This window comes from Metopolophium dirhodum, chromosome 9 (assembly GCF_019925205.1).
Source record: "Metopolophium dirhodum isolate CAU chromosome 9, ASM1992520v1, whole genome shotgun sequence".
Lineage (NCBI taxonomy): Eukaryota > Metazoa > Arthropoda > Insecta > Hemiptera > Aphididae > Metopolophium > Metopolophium dirhodum.
In genome coordinates, this window is record NC_083568.1 from 20,100,478 (window position 1) to 20,116,696 (window position 16,219).

The 16,219-nt window shown below is 29.7% G+C and overlaps 1 protein-coding gene across 5 annotated transcripts in view; it reads left to right on the forward strand.

Annotated features, from left to right (window-relative positions):
• LOC132952907 (endoribonuclease Dicer-like) overlaps positions 1 to 16,219 on the forward strand; it is a 34,653-nt gene that overhangs the window by 15,991 nt on the left and 2,443 nt on the right. For 2 of the 5 annotated variants that reach the window (XM_061025410.1, XM_061025409.1), the window contains exons 17-29: positions 1,732 to 1,913; positions 1,974 to 2,185; positions 2,247 to 2,491; positions 2,575 to 2,610; positions 6,932 to 6,985; positions 8,461 to 8,589; positions 10,181 to 10,324; positions 12,607 to 12,819; positions 12,874 to 13,015; positions 14,926 to 15,134; positions 15,197 to 15,470; positions 15,640 to 15,860; positions 15,924 to 16,092. In XM_061025410.1, coding sequence (XP_060881393.1) covers positions 1,732 to 1,913; positions 1,974 to 2,185; positions 2,247 to 2,491; positions 2,575 to 2,610; positions 6,932 to 6,985; positions 8,461 to 8,589; positions 10,181 to 10,324; positions 12,607 to 12,819; positions 12,874 to 13,015; positions 14,926 to 15,134; positions 15,197 to 15,470; positions 15,640 to 15,860; positions 15,924 to 16,092 — 2,230 coding nt within the window. The remainder of the gene's footprint in view (positions 1 to 1,731; positions 1,914 to 1,973; positions 2,186 to 2,246; positions 2,492 to 2,574; positions 2,611 to 6,931; positions 6,986 to 8,460; positions 8,590 to 10,180; positions 10,325 to 12,606; positions 12,820 to 12,873; positions 13,016 to 14,925; positions 15,135 to 15,196; positions 15,471 to 15,639; positions 15,861 to 15,923; positions 16,093 to 16,219) is intronic. The other 3 variants (XM_061025411.1, XM_061025412.1, XM_061025413.1) reach the window with 3 other exon arrangements.

Below are 16,219 nucleotides of genomic sequence, written 5' to 3' on the forward strand. Positions count from 1 at the left end.
AGATAACTAAAATCATCTTTGTGATTTTTACGCATTTTGTCAAATCTTAAATTCAAACGTTATACCAACAACAATTTGTGACATTTTCGGTATTTTAATTATTGTATGAAAAACTTAAAGAACGCCACTTGTGTTTTCCACATCTTACACAACGTAGCAAATCTGCTTTTAACTGAACCAATTTTATGTTTTTATCTTCAATATTAGAGTGATTTTACCTATTATCAATTATTAATGTAAGGATATTAACTAGAAATGTATTTTTATTGTTGAAGTATACAAATATACAGAAGCTAAAGGGATATTATAATAAGATCTGATGTATTAAACATTTCTATTCTGTGTCTATTGTACTACAGTGTAAATAGTTAACTTATAAACTACAAGATATAATATTTCGTTTAAAATTTCAACAGTTATTTTAGTTTTAAAGCAAGTTAAGAGTATTTTAAAATTGTACGGTTTTACATAGTTATTCTACCTTCAAAATTTAAATATCGATAAAATCCTACGAAGATGCCTATTAGATTTTTATAAATATTCTATTCACTCTAATATTAAAGTCTTCCTCTTGGGGATACAATTCCGACCATTTTTAAGGAACTCAATATAATCAATCTACATACATGTTCTTTTAAATAAAATCTAACCAATAATATTTTTGTCCTTTGTAATTATGACATCATATGTCTTCACGGTGGAAAGATGCCCAGTCTACAAGTACGCCGCTTATTGGGAATGTTTTATTTGTTTTTCAAACTATATTTTGAGCGTTGTGGTGAAAATACAATATTAGTTTACATTTTTGTGCACAACTCAGAAACTATTGATTTCAAAAAGAAAAAAAAATGTTAAAATACATGGGTTTCTGAAAAAAAAAATTCAAAATGTTGAATTGATACTAAATAAGATTTGTTTTGGTATTACTCAATAGATACACTTATATTTTTTTCAGAAAATCAATTATGAAACAGTATTATGTACAATATATACAATATATATACAACAAATAGATAGCCAGCTCCTTATCATTGAAGTCTGTCGCCATTTACAAAGCAATATTATTACAGCACATATGTATCTAAATAAATGTAAACATTGCCTGCTTTATAAATGGCGGCCACCTACAACCTTAGTATAAAAACAGCTATCTAGTTGTTGTATATATCTATGATTATGTATCTTAAAATAAACAAAGTTTTTATAAATATTACTTAGAAATTTGAAGAATAAAATAAATATAAAAGAATAATTAAATAAAACTATGGACTTAGGAGCGTGCTTCACTAGGGAATGAGGGTGTCATCTCCCTCCCCCTTTTACCTTATTTTTATAATTTTAAATAAATGATAACGCCATTTATTGCTATATAACATGGTATGAGAATAGTTAAAAATTCATATCCTCCACTTTAAAAAAGTTGGCACACCACTGCACAAGCTTAAATTTTTAGGCTTTTTTACTTTTTATTGACTTTTACTGTTCCAAGTTATTTTAAACCTATTTATAAACCTAAATACTATAGATGAATCTATCTTAATGTCAATGAATAAGTAAAATATATTATATCTTATACAAGGTTTAATTTATAAGTGTCATAAATTATATACTTACATATTTGTATAATATATAAAATCTATATACCTTGTATTATATTTTTATTACTAAAATAAATAATATATTTTAAAATTATTGATAACAGTTGTTGGTTTTTATATTTGTAATATTTAGAGATATATTGTCACTGATGTTTACTTGGATATGACACCTGAAAGTTCTTTTCCAACTTCTGAGTATGATACATATGCAACATACTTTAGTGATAAGTATAGCATTCAGGTTGCCCATAAAAATCAACCTATGATAAAAGTAAAATCATTGGGTGTGTCAAAAATTAATTATTTAGTTCCCAGGTAGTATAATAGTAATGAAGAATTGTATTACAAAATAATAATTTTTGTATTTGTTTTTAGAATTTCTACCGGTAAAATTGATAAACGAAGTGAATACATTGAGATACTTGTACCAGAATTTTGTACTTGGCATAAATTCCCATCAGTTTATTGGTTAAAAGCTTTAATGCTGCCAACTTTATTATATCGATTAGATAAGTTATTACTGGCTGAGGATCTTCTTGTAAAAATTAATTCTTTATGTAATATTGAAGTAGCAGACAATACAAACGGTAAGTTAAATGTTTGCGGTATATTTTCTTATTATTTTTTTTTTTATTTTTTTGTTCGCAGAAGACACAGTAAAGATTGATAATTTTAGTGGTAATCATGAAGGCAAAAAGAAAAATATTATATTGCCAATAAGTGAAACATTAAAATACTTAGAAAACTCCCATGATAATAATATGGTTGATGAGTGGAATTCAAATAATTTTCCAATCGATATTGAAAGGCAAAAAAACACAACAATGTTGGATGTTCTTAATTATCATACATTTATGTATGCTATAAATAAATCCAAGGGTAACAATGGTATTGTGAGTAAAAATATAAAACTAATCTAACTTACAAATCTACTTATGCATTTATTGCTTATAAACAAAGTGAATATTTATTTTAGGATAGTCAAAATTCAAAATCATCCAGTTTAAACGAGGTTAGTAATGTAATTACTAATTAGTATTTTTTCTTTTGTTGTATATTTTGTCAGTTAATTTTATTCCTCGATCAATTAATGTTAACATAATATCTAAGTGGTTAGGTAAATCTTATAATGCTATCTTAATTTTCAGTACTGAATAAATTATACTATTATTATATAAATAATAATTTGGTGTGTCACCTTAAGAAATTTTCCTTCATTGACTAATTTTAAATAAAAATATAAAATATTAGAACAATATGTTTTCTTTTAAGTATTTCAGCTTAAGATAAAATGTATGAAATCAGCACTAATATGCTATTAGTGATAAATTCTAATAATACCCAATGTGTTTTCTTCATCTTACAAACGCACAACATAACAAATTTTACGTTCAGAACAATTCGTTCAACTCTTGTTTTTAATATTAGAGTGAATTGATGTATCATGAAACTTAAAGGTAATAAATTACCTTGGGCCCCAAGCTGGACTTTTTTTTTGATATAATATTTTAAAGCAAGTAATGAACATTTCAAAATTGGATATTATTGGAAATCTTAAAATTTAGATGATATTTTAGATTTTTTATAATACAAATAATAATACATTAATTTACTCTTCTTTTTTTTTTTTTAAATGACATTTATTTATGAAAATTTACAATCTATACAATGGTACAATAAGTAAATGTGAATATTGATTTATGGCAATGAGGGGATTACAATGAGTAGAAGTTTCACATTAGAAATTTTCTACGTGGAGGGTAAATAGTAATATACATGGTTAAGTTTAATGTGCGTTGAGAAGATCTCTGGGCCATTCACGTTTGAGGCGTCTGGCTGGGTTGTCTGGAAGAGTATTGGTATGAAGTTGAGTGATGTTCCATATTGGAGTGCAGGCGAAGATAATATGTGATAGCTGTTTGTTTAATGGTGGGGATTTTGAGGTCATTATGAAGAGATGATTTGTGACGTACCAAGGGGCTTTAGCAATCATGCGGAGGCAAATGGATTGGAATGCTTGTATGGTTCTAGTGTTCGATGGTTTAGCGGTACCCCAGAGAGGATTCCGTATGACCAGATAGGTTGCAGAAGGGATTTGTAGAGTAGTAGACGGTTGGAGATGTACATATTAGATTTCATGAGAGGCCTAAGGATGTGTAAGCGGCTATTTAGTTGTTTACGTTTGGTTTTGAGGTGAGGGCCCCAGGTGAGCCTTCTGTCAAACAGTAAGCCGAGATATTTAACTTAATTTGTGTGAGGAATGATTGCATTTTCAAATGTTATATGAGGACAGTCACCGGGGCGGAGGGAGAAAGTGACATGAGAAGATTTGGAGTCATTGATCTTGATTTTCCATGCTTTGAACCAGTGAGATAAGCTGTTCAGATGATTTTGAAGTTGGCTGCTTGCTTCGTGGGGGTCTTGACTGGATGAAAGGATTGCGGTATCGTCGGCATATGTCCCTATTAGGGTGTTATCCGTTGTAGGAATGTCAGCTGTGAACAATGTGTATAGGAAAGGAGCGATGTCGCTTCCCTGAGGGACACCGGCTAGAATGTTTTGTGTGCTGGAAAATGTGGTTTTTAATTTGACTCTGAATGTTCTGTTATTTATGTATGATTTTAGGAGTAAATAATAGGGTGCTGGGAAGATTTTTTTAAGTTTGAATAATAAACCGTCGTGCCAAACAGTGTCAAAGGCTTGAGCTACGTCGAGAAAAAGTCCTGAGCAATATTTTTTTGTTTCTAGAGATGTAGCAATGTGGTCCACTACGCGGTTCAGCTGGTGAAAAGTTGCATGTTTGGCACGGAAACCGAATTGAAAGCTGGGAAGGGCATTTTGTTTGAGTGCGATAGTCACGAGTCTCTTGAGGAGAAGTTTTTCAAAAATTTTTCCAAACGTGGGTAGTAAGCTGATTGGTCTATACAATTCAGGCAAATCAGGTTGTTTGCCTGGTTTGAGTATAGTTATAATGAGTGCTGATTTCCAAGTGGTAGGGAAATAAGATAGCCGAAATATAGCATTAAAGATGTAGGTGAGAAGAATGATGGTTTTTGGTGGTAAGTTTTTGACTATTTTGTTGTTAATGAGATGGCTGGGTGATTTATTATTCTTGAGTTTTTTAACAATTGATAGAACTTCGCCAGGAGTAGTTGGGGAGGCTGGAAGTGCCATGGGCAGAGGCGATGAGATGAATTGATCAACTTGAAACATGTGAGTATCATCAGGGGAGATGTGAGGTTTAAATGTATTAGCAAGATGGTTAGCCAGAAGATCTGATTTATCTTGGTCAGTGGTAGCAAGATTGTTGTTTTGATAACAAAGAGGGGGAATGGTAGATTTATGCTTTAAAAGGGATTTGGTTTTTCTCCAGAGAGACCCATTTGAGGGTGAAAGAGATTGAATATGGGAGGTTGATTTTGATGTTTCTTGAGAGTTATCTTGAGTTTGTTGGAAAAATAGTTGTACCGTTGTTTGTCAATCGGGTAGTGAGTTTGTTGCCAAATGTTTCGAGCCCGACGTTTTCGAGAGATGAGCTCTCTTATTTCAGGAGTGATATTTCTACTGGAGTTGTCTTGAGTTGCAGATGTGGTGGAAGATATTTGAAATGTGTCTTGAATGTTGTTTGTGAGGTTGTTTATGGCAGTATCTATATCGGTGAGATTTTTTAACTTGATGTTTAAAGAGGAAGAAGCTGACATAATATTGCAAAATTTGTTCCAATCTGTGCATTTTTTAACGAATGGGTGGAAGGGAACATTTGCTTGAATTTTGAGGATGCGTGGTGTGTGGTCAGATGCAGGGTCAATTAGGTTAGAAATATTTGTATGGATGTGATTGGGGAGGTTAGATAGAACAAAATCAAGATAATCGGGGTGACGGTTTGCGTGAGTTGTCAGTAGGTGGGGGAGGCTGGAGAGATAACTTTAGAGCGCTTGTTTGTTATAAAGTTGTGTAAAGTGCGACCTCTAGTGTTTTTTGAGCGACAGCCCCATGTTTCGTACTTCGCATTAAAATCAGCACCTATGATGTATGTGTGATTTAGTGTTTGAAGAAATAGTGACAGGTCTTCTGCAGGGAAAGGTGATCCAGGTGGGAAGTATGCTGATGCAATAGACGTGGGTATGGAGTTGATGTTTATAGATGTAGCGACTATCTGCATGTGTTGGTTAGATTTAGGAGTAAAAGGTGAGTGTGGGATTTTAGTTGAAATTAGTAATGCAGCACCGGCATGAGCTGAGTCATTGTGATGATTGGCTTGAAGGCAGTCGTATCTGAAAATTTTAAATTTTGAGCTGGAGGTGAGATGAGATTCGGAGATGAGAGCTATATCTATGTTTTTTTCCGCGAGAACAAGTTTAAGTTCTTCCGTGTTGTTGGTGATTCCATTTGCGTTCCATAGGAGAATGGTTAAGGCGGATAACTTACTTTCGGCCATTGTTTGAGATAAGTTTTTCGATGAGTGATGTAAGTAGAGATATCAGGGGATTGATTAGCGACCTGAATTCCATGATGAAAGACGTGAGTTGGTCCGTTGTGTTATTCGAAACACTAGGGATAGAATATTCTTGATGTGTTCTGTGTGAATGGTTGGGCGTATTTTGTGGCAGGGGAGGGGATTCCACGTGGGTGTTTTTATGAGGTTCTTGTGAGGAGGAAGATGCTTTGTGGTTCGGTGCATTTTTATGCCAGGGATTTGATGGTAAGAGTTTTCTATTTTTGCTGAGTTCTTTGTGCACTGAGCAACCTTTGTAGTTGGCAGGATGTGGGCCACCGCATAGGGCACATTTGGCGGGTTGGGTTCGATCTTTTTGGCATTGTGATGAGTCATGGGGATCACTGCAGCGAACACATCTGGGGTGGTGGTTGCAGTAAGTGCGTGTATGACCATATGATTGACATCGAAGACATTGGGGAGTGTCTTTTTCGGGACGAGGGGCTTCGGCTTAATTTACTCTAAAATTAAATTAAAAGATTTTATGGATATTCTGGACGTACAATTTTCCGTATTGGGTATTGTAAGAATGAGAAAACAAAAGTAGATTAATATTGTTGAAAAATAAATAATATTAAGAATGACTAAAACTAAAGTAGATTTTAATTAATACACAAGCACTTGAATATTATATATTTTGTTGAAGTCTAAAATACATTTATAACAAAATTCATAATTTGTAATAGATGTTATTTATCATTTAAATCTTTTTCTATATTACTCAATATTTTTAAATAAATATAAATTATTAGTTAACCTTATTTTTAGTACCAAATACGTTAGTATAGATATTATTTTATTATTTCTAAGTTCTAAGGGTTATATACTTATATTGCAGTTTAAATCAAAATCAAAATACAAATCGCCAGATGGAAAATCAAATCATAGAACGGTATTAAAATGTTTCATACTTTAAGGTTTTTATTTATTTGCTTTGCATGGCCTTTTTCATGGTTTTTTTTACCTACATTATGATATTCATGAGTCATGAACTCATGACCATTAAAACACTACAATTTTCTATTTTGATGTATTTACTATGATTAATGAGTTATATATAGCTATAGTTCAGTATAGTATTTAGTTCAGTGACGTAATTAGGTTAACATTTACGGTGTTGCAATTTTTTTTTTTACTTTCATTTACTCTAATTTTTAGCCTGGACCCCCAGGTTCTATTTTTTTCCGCGTATCCCAGTTTGATCCCAAGTACTACACTATCTCTCACCGATGTCCAGATTGTGGTGGGGATGCACGGAAGAAACGTGTTTTGGACAACCGAGTGGTTCACTCTTAGATGGAACAGACTATAGTTGGGTTCTAGATTTTTTTTAGGTACTATACTAATTGGATCACCAATTATTTTAGGTATTACACTTGTTAGGTACCTTATATTTTTTGGTGAGTATACTCTATACTAACATTATCCTTCCCATTTTAACAGACTTAGGAGTTAGGACCCATGTAGCAAATATAATGTATTGATATATATTTGATATTCAGTGTAAATATGTTTTTGTATATTCGTTAGTTAATATACATTCAATGTTTTGACGATAATTGAAAATCAATGTATTAGGTTTATATATTTGTATGAAAACTTTATTACATTAAGATTATTATATCAAAAAATAATTTGTGCACAATGTATATAAGATATTTTTTGTATGATATCTGCTGTACATGTTATAATTAATATTTATTTGATATCTAAAAATGTTTATCCTGAATAACATATTTGCAATGTAACCATTTAATATCAAAAATCTAATTTGTTAAAAATATCTATTAGGTATTTTGTTAATGATACAGAATAATACAGAATATATTGTCACTGATATTTATATGATAACTAAAAATGTTATCATTTGCAGTGTACCTATTTAAAAAGAATGTTGCACCCGCTATATGTAGTTTCCGTCTTAGACACGTGCGGCATACCAAAAACTGTTTTGGCGCGGGAAAGAACCGAGAAAGCTACAGTTATAACTAAGAAACTAACTTTGGCTGCGTAATATCGTTTTTATTTTTTTTATATATTGTTATAATGCCAATATTACGCCACTGATTTAGTTGACTATTATTAATCTTTATTTTTGTCATATATTTAATACTAAACTTAAGTCTGTTCTTTCTATCTGATATATTTCTATTTGTATATGAATATGATACAGCTTGAGTAGATTCAAAAGTATTATTTATTAGACATGATATTTTGATATTATCATAATGTTAAGGCTTTTATTAGGATTTAACTGTCATTATCAAATGAAATTTGGTCAAATGTAACCTTCATGAATATTACTGGTTCTAAAGATTTATATTTATATAGAGTTCTCGGTTTCATGAAATTTGAATTATATTTTAGGAGTGCAAAAAACGTAGACTTTCATCATATAATAAAGAACAGATTGAAGAAATCAATAAATTTATGATAAAATCAAAGCCAGAACCTATGATTGTTCAAAAATTAGTTGAACTCAACATCATTAACTTCGTAAGCATATTATGTTTTATTCAACTGTATAAATATAATATGTTATATTGTTATTTGTTTTTGGATGTGATTTTATACCCTTATTTGTTTAATACTTACAAATTCTATGATATTTTGCAAAATGTTAAAAATTATACAATGATTGTGCTATATATGTACTATTCACAAATGCAACCTTTTTGTGACCAAGTTAGCACTTATTATTTGTTAATAAAAATAATTAACTATACTCTGTCTCAAATAAAAGTTCTAAGGGATGCACTTCTGTGTATGACCATGTCAATAGATGTGGCTAACACGCGCTGAGTTGTCACTTTATTATTCTAACAACTATCTAGCTTGCATATTTTACTAAGATTAATACGGTAAAACAATTTTTAAGCCATGACATATTGTTGTTAAAAAAAGCTGACAACAAAAACTGATTTAACCTATAGAGTTGTCTGACTGAAATAGGTTACCGCCTGAGATTACTCTTATTTGAAACGAGAGTATAGATAGAATACAGAGATTTAGCACTTGTCTAGCTTTTCTTGCCTTAGCACAGAAGAATTAATATAGTGATTTATTATTATTATTAAATATTATGATTTATGGTGTACAATGGAACTCAATCAGTTTAAATTCAAGGGAACGTAATTTATTTTGACTTATTAAGGTTTGACTTATCAAGGTTCCACTGTTTAGGAATAAGTGCATTTAAATAAGGATTTTTAGAGAAAATTTGTTTACCAATAGTTTTTTTGGAAAATTTTTAAAATTTAAAAGTTAACTAGGTACTCACAATAATAATTAATGATTACATTAATTATGGTTGTAATTATATTTTAAAACATTTATAATTTTATCTATGCCTGAACTAAAAAATGATTAAAATTTTTAATTAAATAACTTACATCTACAATAGAACTTGTCTATAATTCCATTCAAAGGACTGGGAAAAATAGGTCAAAATACTTGCCAGTCTGGTGTCATAACAACTAAACATTAAAAAAAAAAGTTATTACAAAACAATATACATCATAATATATTTAAATCAAATTCTTAACTCAAATTATATTATTATTTTTTAAAAAGTAAAGTGTATTTTCATAACATATCGCTATTTATTTTTAACATTATCTTTTTCTTAAAAATTATGTTGTATTTTTGTTGTTGATTATTGTTGAATTTGGTCTTATACATGTATAACTATACAAAATATCCTACTTATCATTTGTGAAATAAATTTTAAATTAATATTGTTGCTTTTAGATAACCTTAGATTAAGTTTATTACAATATTTTTCTTTGAAAATATTGTCTTTTTTTTTTTTTTGTTGATCGTGAAGCCCGGCAACTTTGGCCATTAGTTGTTTGTTTTTTGTTTGTAGGGGAGGGAATTGTAGATGTAACACGTGTGTGTAGTTTTGGCAGATTTTTTAGTGGGCACCCGTGGGTATCTGCCATGCCTGGGTGGAGGATGTAATATTGTCTTTTTATTATTGTTTAGTGCTTTATAAAGGAATATAATATTATGATTAGTTTTAGTAAATTATAATATATTTGTTATTGAACGAGTAAATTAAACTAAATCAAATGTATTATTTTAGGTTGAAATGAATGATATCCTAAAAAATGTGTTAACTGAGATGAACACTTTAAATTTAACAAATAATCCACCACCAAAATTGAGTTCACTGTCCATAGAAGTTTCAAAACAAAATATCGGACCGAAGCAGAGTGATATTTTAAAGGTAATATTTTAACTAACAAATAATACATACATGAGCATTTGGCATTTACTAATTAATTTAAAGTTAATAAAAATATGCAGTTTAATACAACCCTATGTTCTTTATTCATTTTTAATTTTAAACATTTTTTAACTTGCTGAAACTGAAAGTGTTTAAAACAATTATAGTTCTTTTTTACATTAAAAAAACAGGAAAACAATTAAATTTTTCATTAATTGTTGTAGGTATTCAAAATTCAAATTTCAAAAGACAGTTTTTTAATCATTTTTGTTAATTAGTATGTATTTTTATGCTGAATATGACCATATATGATATTTTGACCATCATACTTGATTTTGATATTATACTTACAACTTTTATTTATACGCAGTTATTTGTAAATTGAGTTGTTTCACTGTAAATAAAATAAATAACTCAATTTTTTGTCAATTGGAAATTTCTATTGCCATAGTATAAAGGGTAAAATTCCCTATGTATGTCGTTTTAATTACTTAACACGTTCACTGCGGATGACGCCAAAAAGCGTAATTTCACATAATTCGCATATGCTGAATGACGCCAATTGGCATAATGTACCTTGTTATTTAGTGGACTATAATTTGGTCAGCGTTACTATTTAACTTCGGTTTTTTGTCAGCGTATTCTATAAGCATTGTTTCATAATCAAGTGCAAACCGTACACTGATATTTTAATTTTTCAATTTTTAGGAAATTTTTTTTTAAACTAGAATTTTTTCAGCGTCACAACAAGTATACAAAAATATGATCCGCAGTGAACGTATTAATATATAATAACAATTTTAAGAAATATATTATCTAACAATTTTTTTTATCAAAAATGTATCATCCAAAAAATGTTGAATGTAAAAAGAGCAACGAGTTTTTCAAACTTATTCAGTAACTTAAGACATAATGAAAATACAAATGATAATTGAGCACAAGTTCTTAAGCTGTATTTGTTCCATATTTTAAATAGACATGTGGATTGAAAAATTAGTATCGGTAAAAACAAAAAAAGGATGATAGTGTGTACCCTTAAAAGTTTATATATTTATGCATACATATTCATTATTTCTAGACTACTGAACACCCGTATTAACTAATATTAATTCAAATAATAACAGTTATTAAAATCAGATTTTGTTTAAATTTTTTATTCCGGTGTTCTCTCGAATACATCCAGCACCCAAAACCCAAAACAATAATTCAGGTGCTAAGCCCTGAATATAATTGATTATCGGGTGTCACAACTTGGCCACGAAGACACAAAAACGAAAAAATAAAATAAACATTTTGTCCCTAGACCAGAATTGAACCCGCTATACCGTGATTAGTAGCATCTTGGACTGACCACTACGCTATTGAATAGTGTCATGACTGTATAAAGTCGTTCCACAATTTTTTGAGGTTGTACCTTCCGTATAGAAGTTTCACTTCAATATTTATAAAAAAAACTCAAATATAATATTTTCAAGGTTTCTATAGTTTGACAGTTCTTTCCATTATCTTAAATAATGGACCCTGATGCATCTTTAAGATTTTAAAATCATCACCATTTGTCAATTGACAATGGTAAACAAATTATATTATTATTATTCATTATTCGATTTAATTTTTAATTTTGTGGGTAGATGTCGAGTATACTTGATACCATGTCATTGAGTAAGCAACTGTTATATGTGTGTTAAATTTTAATTCAATAAATCCATATGAATAACGATTCAGAGCAAAAGCTATCAGCAGTCAACCTATATTACTAAGTATATTTAATGATTTTTTTTTCTATCCATATTTATAGAAAAAAAATCTAGAAAGATTGAAGACTATTTAACAAATGTTACCAAACAATTATTTTAATAATAATATTACAATTTTAACAAATGTTCATATTTTTTCTGAAAAGTTCAATTTTTACCTCCCAAACGTACCCATTGGATCCAATTTGCTACTAATTACTTCTATCCAAGTAGATAATCTGTTTTTTTTTCTACTAGAAATAGTGTCTTCAGATACAAAAATAAAAATAAAAACACATTAATGTAAAATCAATAAATTCATTGCTCCGCTCAGAATTTAAAAAATCCTTAGTTACATTATTTTAATAAAAATGTACTTATTTAAATGTATTGAATCATGCTAAAAAAATTGATCAAATAATATTTGGTTGTGCTTAATTTGAGGACTGGTTGAGTCTAGTTTAGAAAATCCATATACTTCACTTCTTCTTTTTATGTTATTTTAATGCAAACTAAAATTTAAAATTTTTAATACTTTTTGTTTAGGTTATAACACTACCATTTGCTAATGATATGTTTAATTATGAGCGCATGGAAACATACGGCGATAGTTTCCTGAAATTTGCTGTATCATTGGTACTATTTGATGCTTTTCCATCAGATAACGAAGGAGTTCTTACTGAATTAAAAATGAAAATGGTTGGAAATCGAAATTTGTTGTATGCTGGCAGGAATTTAAATCTTGGATCTTATTTAGTGGTATGTAAAGGTTGAATATTTGCAAAACAGAAAATTAATATCATTACAATTTAGGTTAATGTTTTTGACCCAAACATGGATTGGATACCTCCATGCTTTGGTGTTCCTAATAAATTAAAGGAAATCATTGAGGAGGGTAATTTTCAATCAGATGTACTTCATCAGATAAGCATTCCTAAAGACAATCAAACTACCGGTAAAATATAAAAATATAAATTAATAATCAATGAAATAGTTTGTTTTAAGAGTAATGGAAAGTCTACTATCTATATAAATATTTTATTTTTAATTAGTTGGAAGTTTAATATATCTACTTATTTTTCTTTGCTCCCAACTATATGATTGGCCATCCTTGTCCTACACCGCCATAGGACCACCCCCCCCCCCCCCACTTCACCATTATTCACATCAAATCTCCTTCAACCTTCCTCTCTCTATCTTTCTTTCTACATTTCTTTCTATAGCAATTCTCACTGCCTCCCGGTCACTTCAGTTAATAACATTACCGAGTAATCTCAACCTATTCATCCTAATTTTGTCTACAATTGCTGCTATTCCTACACAACCCCTAATGATTTCATTTATTATTTCATCACCCATAGTCACTATACACATCTACCTTAGCATCAGTGTTCGAATTGGGAAATATTAGGTAGAGGAGCTCAATCCAATGATTTAAAAACTGCTTTCCAAGGGCGCATTTACTCGACACAGACCCATGGGCGGCCTTGCCCCCCCCACCCATGCTTCTGCCTTACATACATTTTGAATACCACTTTTCAGCAACATATTTTGAATTCCATATAGGTATAATATATTTTGATAGCAATATCTACATCTTACATTGTTACAGTAGAAAAAAAAATTAATAATAATCTACCTGATTCTATCTGATCTACCTTATGCAATATACTAAATAGATAACAAAATTAATAATTATTGTTTTTGATTCAAAAGAAACCACATATTATGAGAAGTATTAAAAAATTAAAAAACACCGATAAATGATAACCATAACTGAAACTGATAACATTCATTCAGAACACAATTTAAGATAGTACTAGCACACATCAGTATCTGTGCCTTAGATAATATACTTGTATATGATCTATGATCTGTGAACTACTGACTAAAGGCAAAACACAGGGTGATATTATAATTAGTTAATAAACTAATATCAAAAATAATTTTGATATGAAAAATAGTAAAACTTGTTATATAATTGAAATATATAGTAGGGGTACGCAAAAAAAAAAAATAAAAATAGTAGGGGAGCTCCGTCCTTTGCGTACCCTCCCAATTCGAGCACAGCTTAGCATTACAATCGCTGATTCATTGACCCTCAGTTCTGTTTTATTGTCCACTGCCAAAGATTCCAATCCATATAACATTATATGCCTCTCAACTGCTTTACAAAATCTACATTTTAATTTCAACGGCATCCTCTTGTTCCACAAAATACCTTACACTTCACTTAATTCATCCACACATAATCCTATTCCTGACATCATCCTTTGGCAAAACCACCATTCTTTTGTACTGCCAATCATATAAACTTAAGCCTATTTACTTCACTACATCATCCCCCATCTTCATCACATGTTTTGCCTTATAAATTTCTCAATTACTTTCTCCAAAATCATTCACAATTGTCAATTGCCTTAGTTTTTCTTCCACTTATCCTTCCCTTTAAGCACTGTTCTCCACTCTTCCAATCTCTCGTTTACTTCTTTCAGCTTTCTCCCACTAACACATCATTATCTGTGAACATCATGCACCATGGCACTTAGTATGTATTTTGTAATTTAGTCCATTACTAAGGAGTACAGCAAGTAACGATTCATACACTCTTCACACTTGTTGTTGCCCCTTCGTATATATCCTCTAATACTTTTACATACATCATTGGTACTCCTTTTCTTTCTGTTGGAAGTATAATAAAAGTGTTAGGTAAATGCAATAGCATATATTTGTTTATTATGTGTCTAAGTAATTTTTTAGTTTAAAACATATTTTTCATATTTTATAAAAACATAATAGTATTAAATTCAAATTAATGCATTAACATAATTTTTATAATATTTTTAAAACATGTATTAATTTTAGGAATATTATCAGATGAAACTTGGACTGAAATTGAGACTGAACTCTTGAAATTTAAACGATTGTCTGATATGCCAATATCAGATAGCGACGAAGAAGATGGTATACCACAAATCGGCCATTCACAATCTGATCTATTTTTACACAAACAATCAGTATCAGATAAAATGGTTGCTGACTGTGTTGAATCATTGATTGGTACATATGTATATGTAAGTATGACTAATAAAATATGTATATCATATTTTTTAATCACAATTTGTTTTTATTTTAGAAACGTGGAGTTGAAGTAGGCTTTAAGATTCTCCAAGGTCTGGGTATTATACCAAAACAATTCATTGATACATTTAAGCCTAAACCATTTGAAGATTTATATGATGGCTTGGATTTTTCAAAAATTTTGCCTGGATATGAATTACTTGAACGAAGAATTGGTTACTCATTTAAACATAAGCATCTATTAGCTCAAGCTCTAACCCATCCAACCTACCAATTTGGGTTTTCTGAATGTTATCAAAGACTTGAATTTCTTGGTGATGCTATACTTGGTTAGTTATTACTTGGTTATACCAAGTATAATATAATGTACACAATTATTCAATAAATATTCCCATGTTTTTCTAAATGTATTATAGTCTAAACGTTTCATATTGTGTAATTCCTTAAAATACCTCTTATTGAACTTCAATAATACATTGAATTTGTATATTATTTCAGATTTCTTGATTACAACATATATAATAGAACATTGTTCTCACAAAACTCCTGGTGAAATAACTGATATTAGATCTTCACTAGTAAACAACATAACATTTGCTTCATTGAGCGCAAGAATTGGACTGCATAGATTCATTTTAGCTAAGTCTGTACAAATGACTGAAGCAATAGATCGTTTTTATGAACATCAACAAAAAAACAATCATAAAATTGGCCAAGAAGTAAAATTTTATTTTAATAATATATAATGTATAATATAGTAGTATAACCTATCCTATTTTTAGGTTTTGTATCTAATAGAAGAAAGTGATTGTTATGCAGCTGAATCTGTAGATGTACCGAAAGTATTAGGAGACTTATTTGAGTCACTAATTGCTGCAATTTATTTAGACTGTAATAGAGATTTAAATTTTGTATGGGCTATTTGCTATAGATTTTTGGAAAATGAAATCAGTAAGTTGATAAATATTGTTTAGCAAGTTCTTTTAATTTTTTTTTACAATACTTTGTAATTTATATATTTATAAGCTATAAATCTTATTTGAATAATATTATAATTGAGCATATACATAGTAGAAAT